This window comes from Cariama cristata, unplaced genomic scaffold, assembly GCF_000690535.1.
Source record: "Cariama cristata isolate BGI_N322 unplaced genomic scaffold, ASM69053v1 scaffold15494, whole genome shotgun sequence".
Lineage (NCBI taxonomy): Eukaryota > Metazoa > Chordata > Aves > Cariamiformes > Cariamidae > Cariama > Cariama cristata.
The window spans coordinates 8,464-28,420 of NW_009611374.1; the positions used below are offsets into that span (position 1 = coordinate 8,464).

Here is a 19,957-nt window from a genome sequence, read left to right on the forward strand (position 1 = left end):
CCCCACGCCTCCAATGTGTGTGGCTTGCAACAAACGTCTTGCATCAAAGGCAAAAGGTATTGCACAAATTTGGCACATGAATACTGCATGAATGGGGAAGGCCTGGGTTTTTTCCTTAGGTGAACACAGACTGCAGAAGTCTCAGCGCAGAACAAAAAGAGAAGCAGCCGTGCTCAAGCTCGACAATAAGACGAGCGTAAGGAAGATCGGGCTCTTGCTGTCACAGCAAGTCTGGCAAAGGTGAAAAAACCCAGCAGTGTAACTTTGGGCAAAACTACCATCAACTGGTCCAGTGTTTCTTACCAGGCTCAAGAAGAACCCAAATGTCCACATCCTCTGTACAAAAATTAGCAGCTTTAGGACAACATTGTTACTCTGAACACAACAATCTCTGTCGCTTCTGCAGGTCTACCTGTCCCCTTGCACTCGTCAGCGTCTGAGGCTGTGCTACTTACTCTGCCGGGGAGCACGTATCTCTGACTTATTTGGGACTGTAAGAGGACATCGGCAGCCTAATGGAGGATGGAAATTGTTAGGTACAGTGGTTAATCGACAATATATACAGCAAAGGAGGAAGGGGGAGGGAAGGTAAAGTAGGAAAGTGCAAATGCGCGCTTTCCATGCGTGCGAACGCAAGGTGTACATCAAACAAAGTGGCAATCATACGGACACTCAATACAACATCGACATCCTGCTGCTCTGTCTGTTTGAACGTCTGCACTACCGAGCAATCACAAATGGGTGGCCTGAGTGAGAAAGAAGAGGGAGGGAGAGCAAGGAGGTTAACTACAATGCAAGAAAGCTGCTTGTTTACAAAGTCCTTGCATTGAACTAGATCCTCACGATATTCACACAGTGAGAACCAAAAGCCGATGGCCAAAGGAAATTGTTGCTTTGGGGGCTGAAGGAGAGAAGTCAAGTGGCCACTATCAAAGTGCCATCCGCACAGTAGGAGACAAACTGGATGTTCACTTTGCTTAGCCTAAGTAGAATCGATCCAATTTAAGTAAACTTTTTTTTTTTCCCTGAATGAAAATCCTGCGAGAGCGGTTGGGGAAGGGGAGAAATCTGGGTGAATTCACTGTATATTTGTGGGTCAGAACCAGAAGACTTCTCTAAAAGCCCCAAGATAGCCAACAGCAGACCGTAAGTGATTATTCACAGACTATCAATTCATTCCTTTCCAATAGTCACTTAAGCATTTTTTCCACTTAAATTAAAAACCCAAACTCTGGTTCTAAAAACAGGCAAGGCAATGCCAGGACACTCATCTCCCAAAAAAAACCAGCTGCACTGCCTTTTGGAATAAAAGTACAGGTCGTAGCCCCTGCTCCTTACTTTTTGTCCCTGCTGGTCTATGCTCTTCTCCTGGAGCAGTTGATCAGAGATTCTGGGCCTCCCGGTAATTAAAGCCATTCTTGGCAAAACTAATTTTTGCATCATTGATCAAATCATGTACTTCACCTACATTATTATTAAAGACCACCGTGAACTGTTTAAAATAGATTAATCGACTCTTAAAATGCAGAAGGCTGATTTTCAATGAAAAATCAGCTTGTTTGGGTAGGATTTTCTTCACTGCATTAAAAAAAAAAAGGTACTGATTTAGAAAGTAACTTTTAAGTGCACATGGGCTATAAAAACAAACATAAGCTGCCTAAAATGCAGTCAGAGTTTGACTCCCAACAGGTTTTGCTTTGTTTTTTTTTTTTTTTTTTTTCTTCTCTTTGTTTTTTCTTTTTGGTGTATACAAACACAGCAGGCAACCTTGGCGCTTGGGCTTTCTAGACAGGCAGAAGAATGTTGCACAAGTCTAAATTTCAGTCAATTCAGCTTTGCAGTGGATCCCTCTTTCCTTTAAAGAAACACAAAAACAAAACAGAAAACACCCCCCCCCCATGGTTTCTTTCTTGGAATGGCTGCACCTCTTATAATTAAGATGGCTTCATTTTTGTGATCTATGAAAGGAAAAGGAAATAAAGTGCTTCTTGAGAATAAATCAAAATAAATATACATATTTAATGGCAGGAAAAAAAGAGTTCTGAAGGGCTACCTCCAGCCAGGTCTTTTCTCAGATGAGTCTTTTCCCCCATAACTTTTTCAAGAGCAATCTGCACAACAGCTGAAGATGCCAAAAGTTGCTTTAGCAGCAGAGTTGAATTCCCCCAAGTCTGTGTCTACTCCATCACTGGTTTGTAAAATCTGTGCAAAACACCTTTGCCCAAAGTGCTGCTCCTCCTGCACAACAGCATCAAATAAAATATAAAAGAAAGAGGAGAAGGAAAAAAAAACAAAAGGAAAATAAAAAATCCACGTGGTTACATTGACTTCATCCCGTTGGCAGTGGTGTTCTCTGAGATCCCGTCGCTCACAGCTGCCGAATCATGGAGGCCAGAGTAATCCTTGAGTTCAGAGTTTGTCAGGAGCAGGGGCTGCTCCCCCTTCTTGTGCGGCAGGAGGGGCTGCCGGGTGTAATGTTCCCCATCCGGGATGTTCTCGGGCAGGTTCTGGTTCTTGCTCTCCGGCAGCAGCAGGATGCAGATGATGCAGATGAGCGTACAGCAGGCGAAGATGACGTGGTGGAGGAAGTAGCCTTTCTGGTTGTGGAGCTCCATGATAGGGGCTGTCAGGCGGCCGAAGCCCGCGCTGGCCAGGCCCAGCCCCAGCCCACCTCCCCTGCAAACACAGCAGAGGTGAGAGCCCGACCCCACAGCCCGCTCCTGCCAGCGCAGCCCCAGTGGCACTGGGGTGGAGAGCCCACAGCCCTGACAGGTCCCCCCCATGCTACCCCCCCTGTCTTGTACGCATGTGGGTGTCCGAGATCTCTAAGGCAAACCTGGTTTGCTCACAGCTTTCATACTGCGCAGTTACTCCCATAGGGAGTTCATCTGCTGTTGTAGATGATTGCTGCCTATTTGCCTCAATGTGGGGAAATAACCATACTTGCTCAAGTATCTTTTCACACCCATATAACTGCCCCCACATAAGGAGAAGAGGAGCTTTATCATGTTGAGTGTGTAGACAGCCCTCTAAAGTATTCCCATTTCCAAGTATTCCCATATTCAGTGAGGGAAAACCAGATTTTGCTTAGCATGCCAACCTTCTCCAGCTTAGACAAGACACACCAAGAAGCAGTAGATGCAGAAGTCCATTTTGGCTGCCTCCAAAGTATCTGGCATCAATCAGCAGTAGAAGCAGGACATCAAGACTTTACAAGTCACTGCCTTGATTTGTTATACCAAACACCAAGTGCTGAAATATTTTCTCCATAAAAACATGTTCTGGCTGGAACCTCTCAACACACTGATGTTGTAATAAAATGCATAATTTTCAGTAAAAAAAAGATAACATAGCTAGTGGTCAGAACAGGAGAAGAGTTTGGGATTAATTTCCGAGACCTCCTCTTAACTCACTGAACAAGTTGAGGTAGTTCCCTCACTTCACTCTTTCTTGCTCTTCCTGTGTATTCTCATATCACAGAAAGGTTACAAAAAGGTTAGCATTGCTGAAATGCTTGAATTATAAACAGGTAACTTTATAAAGTATTCTTTATGGCAGAAATGCTTATTTATTAAATGCAATGTGCTTGCATATTGAGACCATACATGCATACACACCAAAAAACAGTGAAAACACATTAAAGCTTAAAAAAAAGGAAGCGTGAAAACAACCTCATCTTCCTCCAGCCGCAAGCATGGAAGTTGCTTGTGCAAGCTAAATTCAGCGCTCTCTCCTGATGCTCACCTCTGCAAGCAACCTCTCTTGCAATTCCTCGTCTTGCTCATGATCGCCTCTCCAGGTCCTGGAGCAGGCAGGCCTGGCACACCTCTGGCCACAAGTGCGTGCCCACCTCATTTGGAGGCACAGCTCACGCTCCTGGGGACTGTCTTTGCTGGGTGACCCCCCAGAGAAGCAGCACTGCAGGGGTTTCTCTGGGGCAGACCATTCCCTCCTCCCACCACAGCACGACCGAGGCCTCCGGCCAGTGGAGCATCACCCTCCAGTGACTCATTTTAGCAAAATCTCTGAGCGCGGCAGCTTGTCCTTCATTTTCCAAAGACCCTGCTGCCTGCAGAAGGAGGTCTCCCCATGAGCTTAATCGCTGGCACCCTGGTCCCCATTCTCCCACCAAGCTCGCCTGGGCAGCACGCTTCCTGCAGCTCCGTCGGGAGATGCCATCTATTCCCAAACCCTCTGGTGATCAGACGGGCTCAGGTGCTTCAGTTCCTGGCCCAACGGCAGAGATGTAATTATTAACGATAAGCGGACCACGCAGAAGACAACTGCAGAAGGCAAATGAACTGCTTTACATCAACTACTTGGGGAAAAAAAGTTTCATCGACTGTTGAGCATACTAGAAATCACAGCACTATAAATCTATGAATGCCAAATTCACTCAGCCAGCCACCGTGTTAAAGCTAATCTTTACCCAATCCTTTCCAAAATCCACTGCTACTTATTTGAGAGCTAAAGAAGAGCAAGCACAGGTTTCAAAAGATGCTCTTGGGACACCGACTGGATCAAAAATTCACATATGTACCTTCTAATTCTCCAGACTCGGCAAAGGGTCTTTCATAGACAACAGTGATTTCCCCAAATACTGCAAAAACCCTTATTAAAAACTTGCCAGCTTTCCGATACCAATTTAGAAGCCCAGCTGAATGTGGCCATTGTGCAACTGGCCTCCCTGCAACTTCATTAATACACTCACATGAGTAATCGACACAACCAGCCCCGAATGCATGGCAAATCACTCCCCAAGCTGGCTCCGGAGCAACAAAAGTCCGGCTCATTTACATCAGTGTTTGCTACAGCTAAATTGTATCTCAACTGCCGAGAAGGACCTGAGGTGAGTTTTAAAAGCCACGGTAGAAGGACATCAAGCAAGCTGAAAGGAAACAGGAAAAGGCAACAACAAAGACAGCTCTGTCATTATGGGTCAAGCGGCTTCAGATTTGGAGGGGAAAAAAAAGTTTTTCCATATGACGTCAGTAATTAGAGCAGGCGTTACTTTATCTAGTGCCATCAAAACCTGACAGAAGGTGGCGTGAAAATACTTTTTGGTATGCATCCGAGAAGATTTTTTTAAATGTTTGACTATACTGCAAATATGAAAATGGAACAACACACACACACAAGAAAAAAAAAAAACAACAAAAAACCAAACTGAAAACACAGTCAGGATATTTTTGTTGTTCACGTGCACATCAGGAAAACGAGTACAGGGCAAGAGAGGCAGCACCTTCATAATTCATGCTGTTTTTGCAGGTGCCATGGGGCAGCAGGTGGAAACCAAAAACATTCAGGGTGTTTTGGGGCACCACTCCTCCTCAGTACGAGGTCTCCCGTGACAGGGACAAGTGTCTGTACTTCAAATGTGCTCCGAGGTGCAGATCAGAGCCGAGGGAGGGGGTGCGAGGGCTGCTGGCACCCACGGCACGGCCCCACGGGTGATCAGAGCCGCTTCCCCGACCCCTGCTCACCGAGCGGCAGCGGGGCAGGATGGTTTGCATGAGGTTTACGGTCCCTGATATGGGCAAATTGCAAAGGGACTTTTGTCCAAAATTTTGTCCTCAGAAAGGGGAGAACTGCGTCGTTTGCTCTTGCAGTGTTTTTTTAGAGAGCGGCAAAACATCCTCGCTGATATTCTTTGCTTGAACCAGGCTAAACCTAAGAAAGGGGACTTGCCCTTCTCAGCACTGCTCAGGGGAGCAGAGAAATGTTAATCCTATCTTTGGGTGGCCATTTGTCTGTCTGGAACAAACGGGTCAACAAGTGGCATGGTTTAGGGTACAAAAGAGTCAGAGAGCTACTCAGGCTGGAGGAGACTTTGGGAGAGCACCTACTCCAGCCTCCTGCACAAAGTGGGGCCAAGACTGAGCTCGGACCAGGTTTTTAGGGCTTTGTCCTGTCAGCTCAGCCACTTCTTGAAGTCAGTCCCTGAAAACCTCCATGGTTTTTCCCTGCATTTCCTGTACATAAGTGACCCTGTTGTGTGCTCAGTCCTAAGCCAGAGCTTCAGTAACACACCAGGATGCCCATGGCCTCATGGGGCAAGGCTGCACCTTTGAAAAGCCAGGCCTGGTTCACGTCCCAGTAAACAGCACAGTAACCCACTGGAAATTTGGCTTGAGACAGCTGTTGATGGGTAAAGCTCCTAATTTGGCCATTGCTGCCCACTCTTCATTTCTTTGGCTGGGTGGGCACAAAAGCAGGACACAGAGAGAAAAAAAACATCTTTCTTCCACTTGGTAGTAACTGAGCATGCAGAAGATGGGGAGAGGACACACCATGCTTTCCTCAGCATATTCCTATTTAGTAGCCGTGCAGACTGCAGTGGTGTTCCCATCGAGATTATTAGAGGTGGATTATCGGTGCCACTTAGTGCTTAAATTCAGCATTTGGAAGGAGCTCCGTACTGAAGCCCCGAGTACAAGAACAGGAGCTCCTGGTGAAGCCCTCCTACCCAGCGCCAGGAGACTGGGGTGCAGTGCAAGAGTATGGAGGACCCCTCTGTGCCATGTGAGAGTGTGGGACTTTGGTGTTTCTGGAGCAGATGGCATCTCTTGGTGATGAAGATGGCTGTTTTCCTCCTACACTGTTGTAACCATTCATCTCAACACCGCAGAGCTAGAGCTGGATGGGCACTACAGCTTCGCTATCATGCCACTGCTACCCCGATAATGGCAGTGCTGTTTTCCTCCCTCAGGGATGAGGGACTAGGGGTAAAGGATTTGATCAGGGAAACCCCAGAGACAGCCCGGCCCCAGTGCTCCCTTTTCCTCCCTTCTCCTTAAGGTTCCTCAAGATTCAACCAAAAGCATATTAAGATGGTCTGAAACACTAAAGGACATCCGAGGCAGTATTTTGGAGAACAGGTTATGAGAGAGCAGCCAGATCCCACTGGAAAGCAAGACACGAGGCAGCTTAACCACACCTCTGCCTGAGACAGGTTTATGCACCGTCCTGAGCTCCACCTCCTCATTACAGCCCTGAGTGGATCTTATCAAGAGCTTCATGGTGGTAGGACTACAAAGCGTTGCAGAGTGATATCGTCCCTATTAATACAAGGGGACCCTGAGACATATCCAGTTATTGCCACTCGCCTGGTGTCACCCAGAAGAGTCAGGGGAAGCAGAATTTTGGCTCCCAGCCAGGATTTTGTCCCTTTCCTTGTTGCAACATAAGTGATTTAAGGAAAAAAGCTTGCTAAGTTCACACTGTGCATCTGACTCTACTTGGCAGATTCTCTTCTGGTTGACGTGGCCAATTCCTTATCTCTATGTCTTTCAAACAGAGACAAGGAGAAAATTAAAGAGGCATAAAAACCCCAAACTGACTGACACGCACATAAGTAAATAGCTGTTAGTGTTTTGGACTGCTGTATAATCTCCTCACCACTCACACTGCCTTTCCCTGTGGAAATAACGTTATCTGTAAAATACATTCACAGAGCCAGATAGCTTGGAAGAAAAGGCCACGGTTCAAGGTGACTCTAGCTACTCAGCTGACAGTTTTGCTATAATACTTTTACAAAGTTATTAAAAAAGCATATAATTCAGAGAAAAACCAGAAGAAAGAAAAAAAGAGTATTGTTTTTGCTCCATCCTCTCTCCCTCCCATCCATATGACCTACATTCCCGGGAAGTTCGATGGAGTCAGGGCGGACTCTTGAATTGCTGTGGCATTGCTGAAAGCATAATCCAGAACACAAAAGCAGAACCTTTGTGCTGTGAAAGACAATAGTGAATACATAAAATGTACAAAAACCTGACTACACAAAGACGTTTTACGGGAAGCTCTCCAGTGAAGATCATCTGCCTGACTTCTACTATTGCCCAGGATGAACGTGCTCCTCTGTAGAAAAATGTTGAGCCTCTGCTAAGATAGATCTGGGTGCAAAAAGAAAGATGACTTTATCTGCAATAAAGGCAGACCACTCATACTGGTGCTGCTGCAGGAGAGGCAGACTTGCAGAGCACCTATACGCACCAAAAGCATTTAACACCGCACGTTGCGACACCGCCTTTCTGTCAAAACACCCCTATACCTGGCCTGATTCACCTGCCCTACGGAGGTAGGGATTGCCTGCACCTATGTCCTCCTCTGCACACTCGTGGAATTTCTCTTTTAATATCAAGCCACAGACTCACATAGTTACCGCTTGTACAAATCCAGCAGAGTAGGCGAAGCAATGACAGTTCAACTGCACAATCTGGTTCAGCTAAGTATTTAAATGACAGTTCGACTGCACAATCTGGTTCAGCTAAGTATTTAAGACCGTACGGCACTGCAAATAAATGCAATTCCTGGGCTGCCTGGCCTGCTGATAACCACCATGATGGGACACAAGGTGGAGCCATCGGAAACAAAGCCTCTCTGTCTACAGATGGGCATTTCCTTAGGCAGACTGACTGCAGCGACATTAAACTAAAGAGCGGCCCCAAAATTGCTGCGAGGTCTCCAATTATGGGGGATTTCCCCTCCCATACAGTGTGTTAAGCTACACAGCCAGTTATCAATCAAACAGGGATAATTTTGTCCCCATCCTTTGAAGAGAGGGGCTCCAATGTCTCACCTGATTACTGTGGGTGTGATTTCAGCACAGAAGAACACGCTGAGGCTTCCAACGGCATGCGAAGAAAACATACCCACGATGGAAAATGCGGTAGAGAATTTGTCTTTGACACTGTCACTCATACCTGCCAAGACAAGTGTGTTCATAAAAAATGAGAATGAGGCTAAACTTCCAAGGAAGAAAACAAGAATACAGGTTTACGTTACTCATTCTCCCTAGACAAGAATTTGAGTCATTTTTGTAATACTAATTTAAAACTGGTATTTATAAAATCCATTCCCCAAGCACCTGAGACACAAACATATGTGAAAAAAATCATAATGTCATGCCAAAAATGGCACTGATCTCTGAATTATTTATGGCCATCCACCACAAAAAGGTAAAACCCAAGAAAAAACACAACTTTGGGCAGTCTTTTAGGCACCAGCCACTTCCCTCCCACGTTTGACAGACAAGCGGAGGCAGGCAGCGTTCATCAAGCTGCCAAACATCTGGTACAGCTTGGTGACTTAGGCAGGGGAGAGGCTCGCAGGACAAGAAGGGAAAGAAATGAAAGTGCTCCCATCTCTGTGCTAAGCCCCTACATGTGATCATTGGTCTGCAAACTCTGTTGCAAACCCCGGCTTGACAGCCTTTGCCTGGCAGCTCTGGGCGAGAAAAGCCGATGCCAAGGACGGTGAAGTGCTCCCCTAAGTCACAGCGTCCGGCAAGGCTGTTTGCTCAATCATTTCACGGCTGAATGGCAGCAAGGTTTCTGGGAGCGAACAGTGTCTATCAAGCACAAGGAGAAACCCCAGTAAATCTAAACAAAGCTAAAGGAAACTGTCTCCTGGCCACGATGACAATACATCCCTCACTTGATGCCTGCTTGCTGCCTTCTGTGGGAAGGGGTGAGATATTTGATCCAGGGTTGTACAAGCTTGCATAGTCTGTCCTGGCCAGTGAAGAGGCCACGTTGTTTGCAGAGACTATCGTGCCATACGAGGGGAACATATCGTGCCTGATGGGAGCGTTCAGGAAAGGACTGGAGCTTTGCAACCGACGACCCCCACCTTCCTCCAGCCGAGTCCCAAGATCTGCCCAGAGAAAGGGCTGCTCATCAGTGTGCAGTCCCAAGCAGATGCACTCTCTGGGGTGGATCCAACTTAAAGTAACACTTGCTTTTGTTCTCACTGAATATATCAGCCCTCAGGAGAGCAAAAGGTATTCAGGAGCTCTTAGGTTACAACATGTGCTACAGCTGGCTTAGGCCTAAGCCCTTTCTCCAATGCACCCCAAGTCTGGGGGAGAGAGCAAATACTGCCAGCAGATAAGGACGTGAGCGTGGCACCTTGCAAACTTCGGGTCTCTCAGGCTCCCTTGCAAATCTTACAGAGCGAGTGAGGCTGCACCACTGACCCCGCAGGGAGTTGTGACTGCTCAGCAAAACAGACCTTGGAAAAGCTGGGCAAGGACAGGTCTGTTAAATCAAATACAAAAGGGTAAATTTTGTTCCCTTGTAGCCTGTCACTGCATTGCTATTACAGTACTTCAGGCTGGGATAAGGTGCCTAGAGAAGTATTTTCTAAGGTGCCTCAGCCCCCTTATCAGAAGGGATTTTGGCATCTCAGATCTTTCTGGAAAAGACCAAACTGGGAATGTTGCTTCTGAGAAGGTGACTTTCTGAGAAAGCCTTGCCCCATATCTAAAAATAAACCTTGAGGGACCTCTGCACCCTCTTTTGACATGCAGAGGTGAGACAGACTATGTGGAGGGGATGCTACACTGAGAGACTGCATATAAAAGCACAGGCCTGCCTACGAGCAGGGTCCCAAGGCACTATGTAAAAGTGGGCTTTCCCCCTGCATCCCTCTGTGGCAGCAGCTCTGCTCTGGGCACTTTGGCCCCGGCCTTTTGGATCTACCTGCTCCCAAGGATGCGTTTCTTGCATAATGCAGACTCGTCTCTAAACCATACCTGAGTCTGGAAGTTGACTGTATTTTCCGATCACTGGATCCAAGACCACAGAATTTAGAGTAAGATAAAAATAAGAGAGAAAGGGAGAGAAAATAAGAACATGCTGTTGTTACATATTTTTTTATCCAAAAGCAAAGAAAAAAAAAAAAAGGTAAATCCCACATGCCACCCTAGCTTCTCATTTCACCCTGTATGCTTCTCATTTCCCATGCCACGACTGGCACATCTTCCTGTGGCCACCAGATAGGACATGCCTTTTCCAGGCCCCTTTCGGCTAGAGGACTGCATGCTAATGAGACAGCGATAACAAATGCAGCAGTAAGACATTTTTAAAAGCCCCAGAATTACCACTGGGATTAACACAAAGGCCTCTTTGTCGTTAACGAAGGGGGAGAAGAGAAACTGCCCTCGTGCTGCAGCCCTGAGGGAATGGCCAACAGAGGCTTTCGTCAGAGAGCAAAACTCTGGGCATCGGCACTGTCACACCAGTGGGAGACCTATTCCTTGCCAAAACCCTGAGCTGGTGGTCCATGTGTCACGCTAGCCACCAGCTGCTGTGTGTCCTAACCGCAAAGGAGCACACGACAGTACTGGGCAGTGGCACAAGCTGGGCACAGCTCTGCTGATCTCCCACGGGGCTCCTGCGACATCCCAGGTGACACCTCGGGGTCCGAAGGAAGGGCTGAACATGGCAAGCCTCAAGGTCCGCCATGGGTTTGCTGCTGATGGAGAATACCCCTCTCCCTCTCTCACTGTCCTTCTCAAATTCTGATTTCATTTGCCAATTACACCCCAAATTATGCTTAGCGAAAACATGCAGGAGGCTGCAACAGATTTCATAACCAGCAGAGTCACTGCTTCTCTTCAAATAGTCTAGCTCCTCTGAGGAAGAAGCGGGGCATGGTCTAGAGCTGGGGGAGATGAGCTGCTCTGAAGTTCAAGGCTGCCTTTCCCTCCTCTTCTGACAAAGAAAGGGGTGAGGGCAGAGTGGGGAAGGCTGACGGCTGCACAGCACTGAGAGAAGTCTAGGTGCCAACACAGCAGAATGCACCTAGAGCCCATGGCTGCTCTTAGTTTTATCAACTTTGCTCACAAAACCACCTAAACCCATTATGGAAGAGGTTGTAATGATTCCTCCAAGGTGTTCCTCCCCACCTCCCTCACCTCTTTTTTGTTGTTCAAAAACTGCAACCAGATTTTCATGGCTCTGGAGTAGACTAATGGCTCTGGCACACTTTCTCTCCACTAAGCAATTGCATGTTTATTACCTCTGACATCCTTAAAAAATGGAAAAAAAAAAATAAAAATTCTAGTGTAGAGAGACCCTGATGGACACCACCACAAGAATGTGGAATTTCGGGAGGTTGCACAGCGTGCAACACAGTGTGCATGTGAATGGTCACAGTCCATCAACGGGCTGGGAGTCAGGTGGGGCCAGGGGGCTTCTCCCACTCTCAGCTGGGACTGCTGGACATGCTAAACGTGTCCTCAAAGGGAATGTAAACATCTGTGCTAAGCTGGGAGCAAACACACGTGATTTTGGAGTACCCTCTATGTCGTGAAAGAGGTTCCCTGTTTCCTTCCTACACTCTCACAAATAGAGTGTTTGCTAATTTAGTAAATGCTCTCAGGAAACGCAGTCTGTAAATATGGACAATTCTTGCTGGCTCAGGGCTGCCTGCAGCATGTGGGAATGTGAAATCTTTCCATTCTCGATGCAAAAAACTCTTTCTCATTAAAGTCCTTAATTATTTCTAAACTTAGAAATGAAAAAACAGTGTTTTGGTGTTCGTCTTGTATCCAGTTTGTCCAAAGCATGTCTCAACCCCTCTTCCCCTTTCCTTGGGGTGAGGTTTCATGGGACAGGGGTCTAATGGTTGGCAACTGTGAGAGTGGCAAGGCACATCCCACCTTCCCTATGCTTCAACACCTCTCTGATCCATCAAGTTCAACTTCCCCAATCAACAGAAAATTAAGACAGGGAAATAAAATTAAAAAAGGAAAGGGAATATTTCTGTAGCAGTTTTAATAGCTGAAGCAGCTCAAAAGGGCCAGAGAAAGGTCACTGCCTGCAAAGAAGGTGGGACACTCTTGCTTTTGGCAGGAACAATCCATTTGAAAAGCTGTGTCACCTCACAAAATCATGTGTATATGTTCACACAGACTACACATAACACACTGTGTTAAAAGTAGGGTCTTTCAGCTGCATGTTTCCATGCTACCTGTATGTTACTTGCACGTAGCAAGATGCTCAGAGCAGGCAGAGGACATACACCTACTGCTTTAACTTCTGTTTGGTTTAGAGGCCATTTGAGAAGCAGACTCAAGTGGGAAAGTTTTCCCTTCCCAATCCCTACCCAAATTTTTCCCCAGAGGCTATTTCACGGAAATAAAACTAAAAGCATTTTTTGTTTGTTTGTTTTGAAGTGACAGCCCTAGAAGCAGCACCAATGCTCAACGAGCTTCACCATGGGGACTCATCCAGAACACAATGCCTTTTGTTAATGAACCTAAGACAACAAGTGTTCGGGGAATCCTTCAAACAAATTCAGCTTCTTAAACTAAGCAGCTGTACAGCATGTCAAATCTGAGAAATGCAAAGGAAATGCTAGTATTTCCTGGTCCCTTATTTGCATATCAAACTCGTGTGGTCCTGAAAAGTTCTCATCTCCAACTTACAGTTGAGAAGGCCCAGCTGCAGAAGCGATGCCAGGGCTGTAAGGATCATGAAAAGCAGGAGTCCTCCTCTCCTCCCCAGAAACCCGACCACCGGGCACATGGCCAGGCAGGATGCCAGCGCAATCCCAGCCATGGTGTAGTAGTCCGCATAGAAGTTGTGGGTAATCGCCATCTTCGCTTCGTGCCCCATCATGCTTTTCGCAAAACAGTGGTGTATGCCGTAACCAGTCAGCCTAAGGGAAACAGGAGAGGGCAAGAGGAGATCATTGCTGAGAAGGCAGCCACACGCTGCAACGCAATTCAATGTAGGAACGTGTTAATGCAGGCTGAATTTCTTCTGCTGCAGGAGTACATCTCGTGCAAAAAGACTCATCTCGGACTTCTAGGTGCTAATGTAAAAATAAGCAATGATCAAAAGAAGCAAAAGAAAAACCTCTATTCAACCAGACACTTGCAATCTACTGGCTTTATTAAGAGAACTGTTGCTTGTGGTACAATCAGGGTACAAGCAACTTTACAAGGACTCTAGTGTGTGACGGGTTTTCCCAATGTCTTGGAGAACTCCCCTATCTGGAGAAGGACATCTCTGTTCCCAGTGCATCCACTGACAGCCACAGAGCCAGCACTGCTGCAATGAAGCAGCCTGAATGCTTGGACAGCAAAACATGGTGCAATACCGATGTGTCTTCCAGGAGGACCCACCTGCCTGTGGCATTTGGTCGTACTGAAGGTTACATCTTACTTCCCATGCTAGCCTGTTACAACTGGAAATCCCTTAGAAATGAGTATTTGCAGTCACACATGCTGCAACAATTATTACAATTGTGAAACAATAAGCCTCAATTCCATATACACATTTACACCACCCCTCATAGCAATGCACCTCCCCTTCTTTTAAAAGTTTCTTTGTGATGCCAGTGATCAACATTTTGCCACTTCATTTCACTCTTCTTTCTCCTGTCACCTCCTGCCCCCCAGGACAGGAAAGGGAAAGGGAGAGGAGAGGGAAGGAGAGAGGGAAGGAGAGAGGGAAGGAGAGAGGGAAGGAGAGAGGGAAGGAGAGAGGGAAGGAGAGAGGGAAGGAGAGAGGGAAGGAGAGAGGGAAGGAGAGAGGGAAGGAAAGAGGGAAGGAAAGAGGAGCAGAGGGCTGGAGGTACAGAAGTCAGATGAAAAGCCCCAGCATCACCCCTGACGTGCAAAACTGCAGCAGAGCTGCTATGGGAGGGCAATGCTCCCAACCGCCCCCATCGCAGCGCAAACAGCCCTGCCAGGAAGGGCCTCCTGTCCCTGGCATTTAGACCGGACAAACCTCATGTCACAAATTAATTGTGCCTGACAGAGTGGCACGCAGGTCTCCAAAAAATGAATGGCAGGTACATTACACTGATACACCTCTGTCCTCCTGAATGTCAGGAATTTGAAGTGCTGTCAGTGTAAACTGGATATTAATATGAGCATAGAAACAGCTGGGGAATATGCAATCGCTGAGTGCATGACAGCCCAGGGCCTGGGAAATTTCTCTTGCAATCTTGTGAATCAATGCTATAGTTCAAAAATACATTCCCAATACCAAACATCTTTCCTTCTAAAAAAACCCAGCACAAGTACTTGCTGTTATGCAAGAATATAGTTTGCTTTGGGTATCTAGATTGTAACGGACTCCTCCCATAAGTGAAATACTAATCAGCAAAACAGCATTTAATAAGAGGGCAGAGTTAAACAGTGTGTATCTTCTCTCTTTGTCTTCTGTACATGCAAACACACTTGCTGAAGTTGTTATTTAGGCCATGACCTATAAACTAAATTAATGTATCATCTGCACTTTACTTTCCAGCCTGCTTCCCCGGGAATTACTCTATTATCCTAACTTGCTGAGCAGCTCAGAATGGTTAGTTTTAAAACTAAACACATTTATCTCCCTTGATGTCTCATAATTTTCCCTGCAAAAGGTTCCTTCTCCACGTTCCGCACTACGAAAATTTAGCGCAGCCCCATCTAAGAGGAATAACAGAATTAAAATTCAATAGTTTTTCTTCCACCCCCTAAAAACAAACATGAAAGCTATTTCCTCAAACACACATCTGCTTTGCGTGCTACTTGGATGGCAAACAGCCTCTGTGCACTATTGCCAGAAGTCACTCTCTGAGCTGCCTAGTTCTGGTTTAGGGAATTTCCAAATGTGCGTAATTAAAAAGAGTGAGGTAGAAGGGGAGAATTCCCCACATAAACATTTTTCAGAAATACAGTTAACGCTGGCTATTAAATCTACCAGCTCAGCCTAAGAGGAAAATGCTGTTTCAGAACAGAGGGAGTCCCCCACTGGTAGGTGGGAGAGACACAAAAAAACATAAAAGCAGAGTTGGTTCTGCAAATGATAACACTGGAGACCAAGCCCTGAAGTCCATGTGCCTCTGGGTGATGATCTGCCCAGCTCAGGGGCTTTCCTCTTTGGGTTATGACTGATCCACAAGCCTGTTAACAGGAGCGAAGGCTGCAGAGTAGGGCCCTAAAGGGACGGAGAAAAAGCCACAAGAGAGCTACGTACTTCTAAACAGAGCAGAGGTTAGGGGATTTCCAGTATTTGAAAAATTAGAAAATCCACTGCTGCTGCCCTCTCAGAAGTTGGGTTTGGTTAGAGGCTCAATTTGCAGCCCATCTATTTCCTCTTTACAAGGTGCTCAGTTCTGGACAGAAGGTCTCAGAGCCTGTAACCTGCAAAACTCTCAGGCAGATGCCTGGTTTTGCCCACATAGGCATATCCAAGCCAAAGCCTTAGGGTGCAGGCATCACATTGCTCTGTGTGAGTCCGCACATTCTCCCTGCGTGCCCTGTACATGATTTGGGAGTGCTGAACCACTTTGTAATCTGCTTTTGAAGACCTATCAAGGACAGCTGTTATACAAGGAGCAGGCTTGTATTTACTGGCAAGCAACATCTTCCTCTGTAACACAGCTATATCAGATGTAAACAACTTGAACTTGCGCTTCTGTGGTATTAATGATTTCAGAAATCCCACCCAGGATGCCAGCAGCAGATGTCTGCACGCCTGAGCATGTACCAGCACGTGGCCATGCGAGATTGCTGGTGATAGCAAAGCACTTGCTGAGAAGACACATGGTGCTGCTGCCCGAAACAGCCAATGAGTTCCTCCATGTTTGCCATAAAAAATAATCCAATGCAACAGCTGGTGTTTTTCCAGGATCATTTACCAGAGGCACTAGTGAAGGGTCCCACACTAGGAAACACAGGAGCTCCTCCATCAGTTCCCATTACTGCTTCCAGTTCACCAACCACACAACTATTCGAACAGAAGGAGAATGGACTTACGAGTTCACACACAATACTACGATGTTTTTCCACAGGTTCCTTGTTCCCACCACTTTAACAATGCAGACTTTCTTCGGTCTCCTGGTGATCTCCTTTTCCAGCTCTGAAACAAACCAAATCAAAATTATTCTTTCACTGAGGATGACGAGAAGGAAAATCTTTGCTTGTGAACTACAGATATTCTGAGGGGTCTTCTGGAGAGCAGGACACTACCGATTACACTAACAGGAGCTCTAAAAACACTGAACCTGCCTAAAGTCCACTTCAGGTTCCTCCTTTTCTTCCAGGCTTCCCTTAACCTTCTTGGGGCTGAAGAACTGCCCAAGAACTCCTTCACACCCCAAACCTTCTCCCAGTTTAGATCCCGTATGTAAAATGGAGGCAGTATGGAGCTTGATCCCTGCAAGTATGATATAGAATTTCCTGAAGAACTTCAGGATTTTGTTAATTTTTAACCCCCCCCCCCTCCCCGCCCGGTAGGACTGTGCTTGTGGAGTTACAAGACCTGCTGCCTTTCTGCAATGCACACCTGAAAAGCCATGGAAAGGACTAGAGCTCAAACTCATTTTTTGTGGAAATCTTTTGAGGTTTGTTCAAATCCAGGTTTCAGAAAGAAGTGGTTAGGACACTATGTTAGCTCACCCTCTCCCCTCCTTCACATTTCAAATATTTTAAATCGTTCTGATACATGTCCTAAACAGAAGACATTCCCTTAAAGAAAAATCCTTAGGCATCAATAGCTGTCATGTCTTTGCATTTCAGAATTAAAGCCGCATCATGTCCTTAAAGTGCTGGGCAGCTGCAACCTAACTTCTCTTTGCAATGCTATAGTAACCCACAAGCCTCACAGATACTGCATCTAATATTGTTGTTGGCATGGGACAACAATGAAGGGCAGTGCTTACTTCCCAAATATCATTAGGTTAGAGCTTGAACACCTACCTAAGCATGCCAACAAAACCACTGTTTCCAAGCTACTGGATCCGTGAGACAGCTGCAAGGGCATGAAGTCTGGTAAAACCAGAGGAAGCTGTAGCTATAAAGAAGCATCACAAAAATGATGCACTCCACCAGCAACAGACTAGGACTGGTTTTTAGGGGAAAGACTTGTACTTCTGCTCTCTAGACCGACTGCGTTTAAAGGCAGTAGTGTGGCTCCGTTCTGGACCGTGAATCTGTTCCCTTCGTGCATACGCAATTAGCCCGGGTGTCCTCAGTCGTCCGCACTGGCCTGCCCCGACCTCTGCCTCACTCTGCTGAATAGCAATCTCCTTAAGAGATGCAAGACATGGAAAAATGAAAGCAAGCAGCGGGGGGAGAAAGAGATAAATCACCCGAATTTACAAACAAAACAAAAGACACGTTTGTCTGCTGTTACTTGAAAATTGTATCATAAAAATAATAATAAATCACAGAAACACTATTTATATGCAAATAGTTGAGCTATTCACTGATCACAGGTCACTCCTGGTCTTCTGTCTAGAGTAACTACAGGGAACGCTTCTGAGAGAAGCAGCAAAGGGTGATTTACATTCATGATTGTACTTAAGCAGAATATTGCCATACTACTTGCCTTACTACTGGATAATAGCCATTTCTCCCCAGAATCTACACAGTATGAAGCTCACAAAACCATAAAAACAGAGGTGGAGCAAAAGAGGAAATGGGTCAAATTAATGTTTATACTACAGGAGCACTCAGCAAGCTCAGCAAAGGATCAGGGCTATATTAAAAAAAAAAAAGCAATAAAAAAAGATAGTACCTAATCTCAAAGAGCAAGGTCAAAATGATTTTTGTAGCAAGATTCTGGAAAGGAGTAAGTGGGAATAAAATAATTCAGAACAACAGAAGCAGTTAGATAAAACATAGTTATAAACCCTATAACTGAGCCCAAGCCAAACCTTCTACAGTGAAAGAGTCAAAGCAAGCTCTAGAAGCAGCACAAGGTTTTCCAAAGCTGTTGATGACTGTTTACTATTTCAGCTGAAGGGCAACAATGAAAATCACCACCCAAACATCACACATTGCACAGATTTCACGTGGACATAAGGGTTCACTCTCAAACTGCCTAAGAATGACCATATCTGGCCCGTCAAAGTAAAACATCTCCTCCTCTGTCAGCAGAAGATAGTCCCTGGTGCTATATTCTTTGGATTTTCTTATTTTGCGTTTTTTTTTTTTTGTTTCTCAAAAGCATTTTTACTTTGTTTGGGAAGAGAAAATAGATTTTATTGTCAATATGTGGTTTACTGAGCCACAACTTCATAAAATTAAGGGAAGCAACACTTAACTTGGTTACACTTCTCTTAAGAGCCAAACGTTATTTTGCCCTCCACTCCTGTTTTGTTCATACGTTAGGGGTTGCTACAATCCGTATGTTATTTATTTACTGTCATGCATCCTTCTCACGTGCACTCAGGCCCCCTTTTAAGTTTTCTTCTAAGTCAGTCTCTGGGAACTAATTCTTGTTAGTGTTTTTCCCTGAACTGCTGTTCGACCCTCAAGTAACGGATAGCCTGTGGGTTATGTGAACTGTCAAACACAGAGGATTGCTTCAGCTGCAGCGAGGATCACACAGGAGAGGGATTTCAGCCCTTCTCTGACCTCCCTTGTGCAGCAGTCTCCCTTCAGCAGACCATCGCTTCTGCTCTGGTGGGGGTTATACTCCATAGATACAGAGCATCATTATATGAAAATGTCCCGAAAGAGATTCCAGATGTAGCTGCATTATAAGGATTAAAGGGGGGGAAAAAAAAAAGAAAAGAAAAAAGAAAAAAAGAAAAAAAAGAAAAAAAATAATCTGGCCTCAAACCTTACACCAAAGAATGCAAACAGCACCTGACTTTTTACTGAAACCCCCCTGGCTCTACCAGCTCTTTACTCCTCCATCCCTCTATGATGCGCTAAAACTCCAACTCTAAGGCACCTGCTTCAGATGAAGGACTCTCTCCAACACCATCTACCTTTGTGACGACTCTCCCCCTCCTTTATTTCCATATATACCAGTCAGATATTCACCCCCCCCGCCCCCCGCAAAATCAATCATTTACAATAATCAAAATATCCTTCAGATAGCAACAAATATGCAATGTGACTTGCAAAAAAGTCACCAGCTACAGAACTGGCTCTCATTTAAGTGGCCTGCTGTCTTCGGAGGTAGCCGGCTTGCAGGAAAGGACCTGCTCTGACTGACTGTGATGGACATCAGGAGAGTGACAGCTCTTAGGCTGTCTGGACTTCATAGGTCAATGTTAACATCTTGAAAGAAAAATCAAGCTAATTGTCCTGGTTTGGTGACACTAATGCCTATTAAAACCTCCTGGAAGCAAATTATTGCGCTCTCAGTTACTGGTATAACACCAGGAAAACTTCCCCCTACCTCCAACTTATCCTTTAATTTTGCACTGAAGTCACCAG

The 19,957-nt window shown here is 45.8% G+C and overlaps 1 protein-coding gene across 1 annotated transcript in view; it reads right to left on the minus strand.

The window, feature by feature from the left end:
* Nucleotides 1-1,746: 1,746 nt before the first annotated feature.
* The window catches only part of LOC104160168 (solute carrier family 22 member 23-like), a 42,031-nt gene continuing 23,820 nt past the window's right edge, over nt 1,747-19,957 (minus strand). Inside the window, 5 exon segments of the mRNA XM_009698235.1 lie at nt 1,747-2,676; nt 8,579-8,702; nt 10,535-10,567; nt 13,214-13,446; nt 16,541-16,643. Coding sequence (XP_009696537.1) covers nt 2,319-2,676; nt 8,579-8,702; nt 10,535-10,567; nt 13,214-13,446; nt 16,541-16,643 — 851 coding nt within the window. The 3' untranslated portion in view covers nt 1,747-2,318.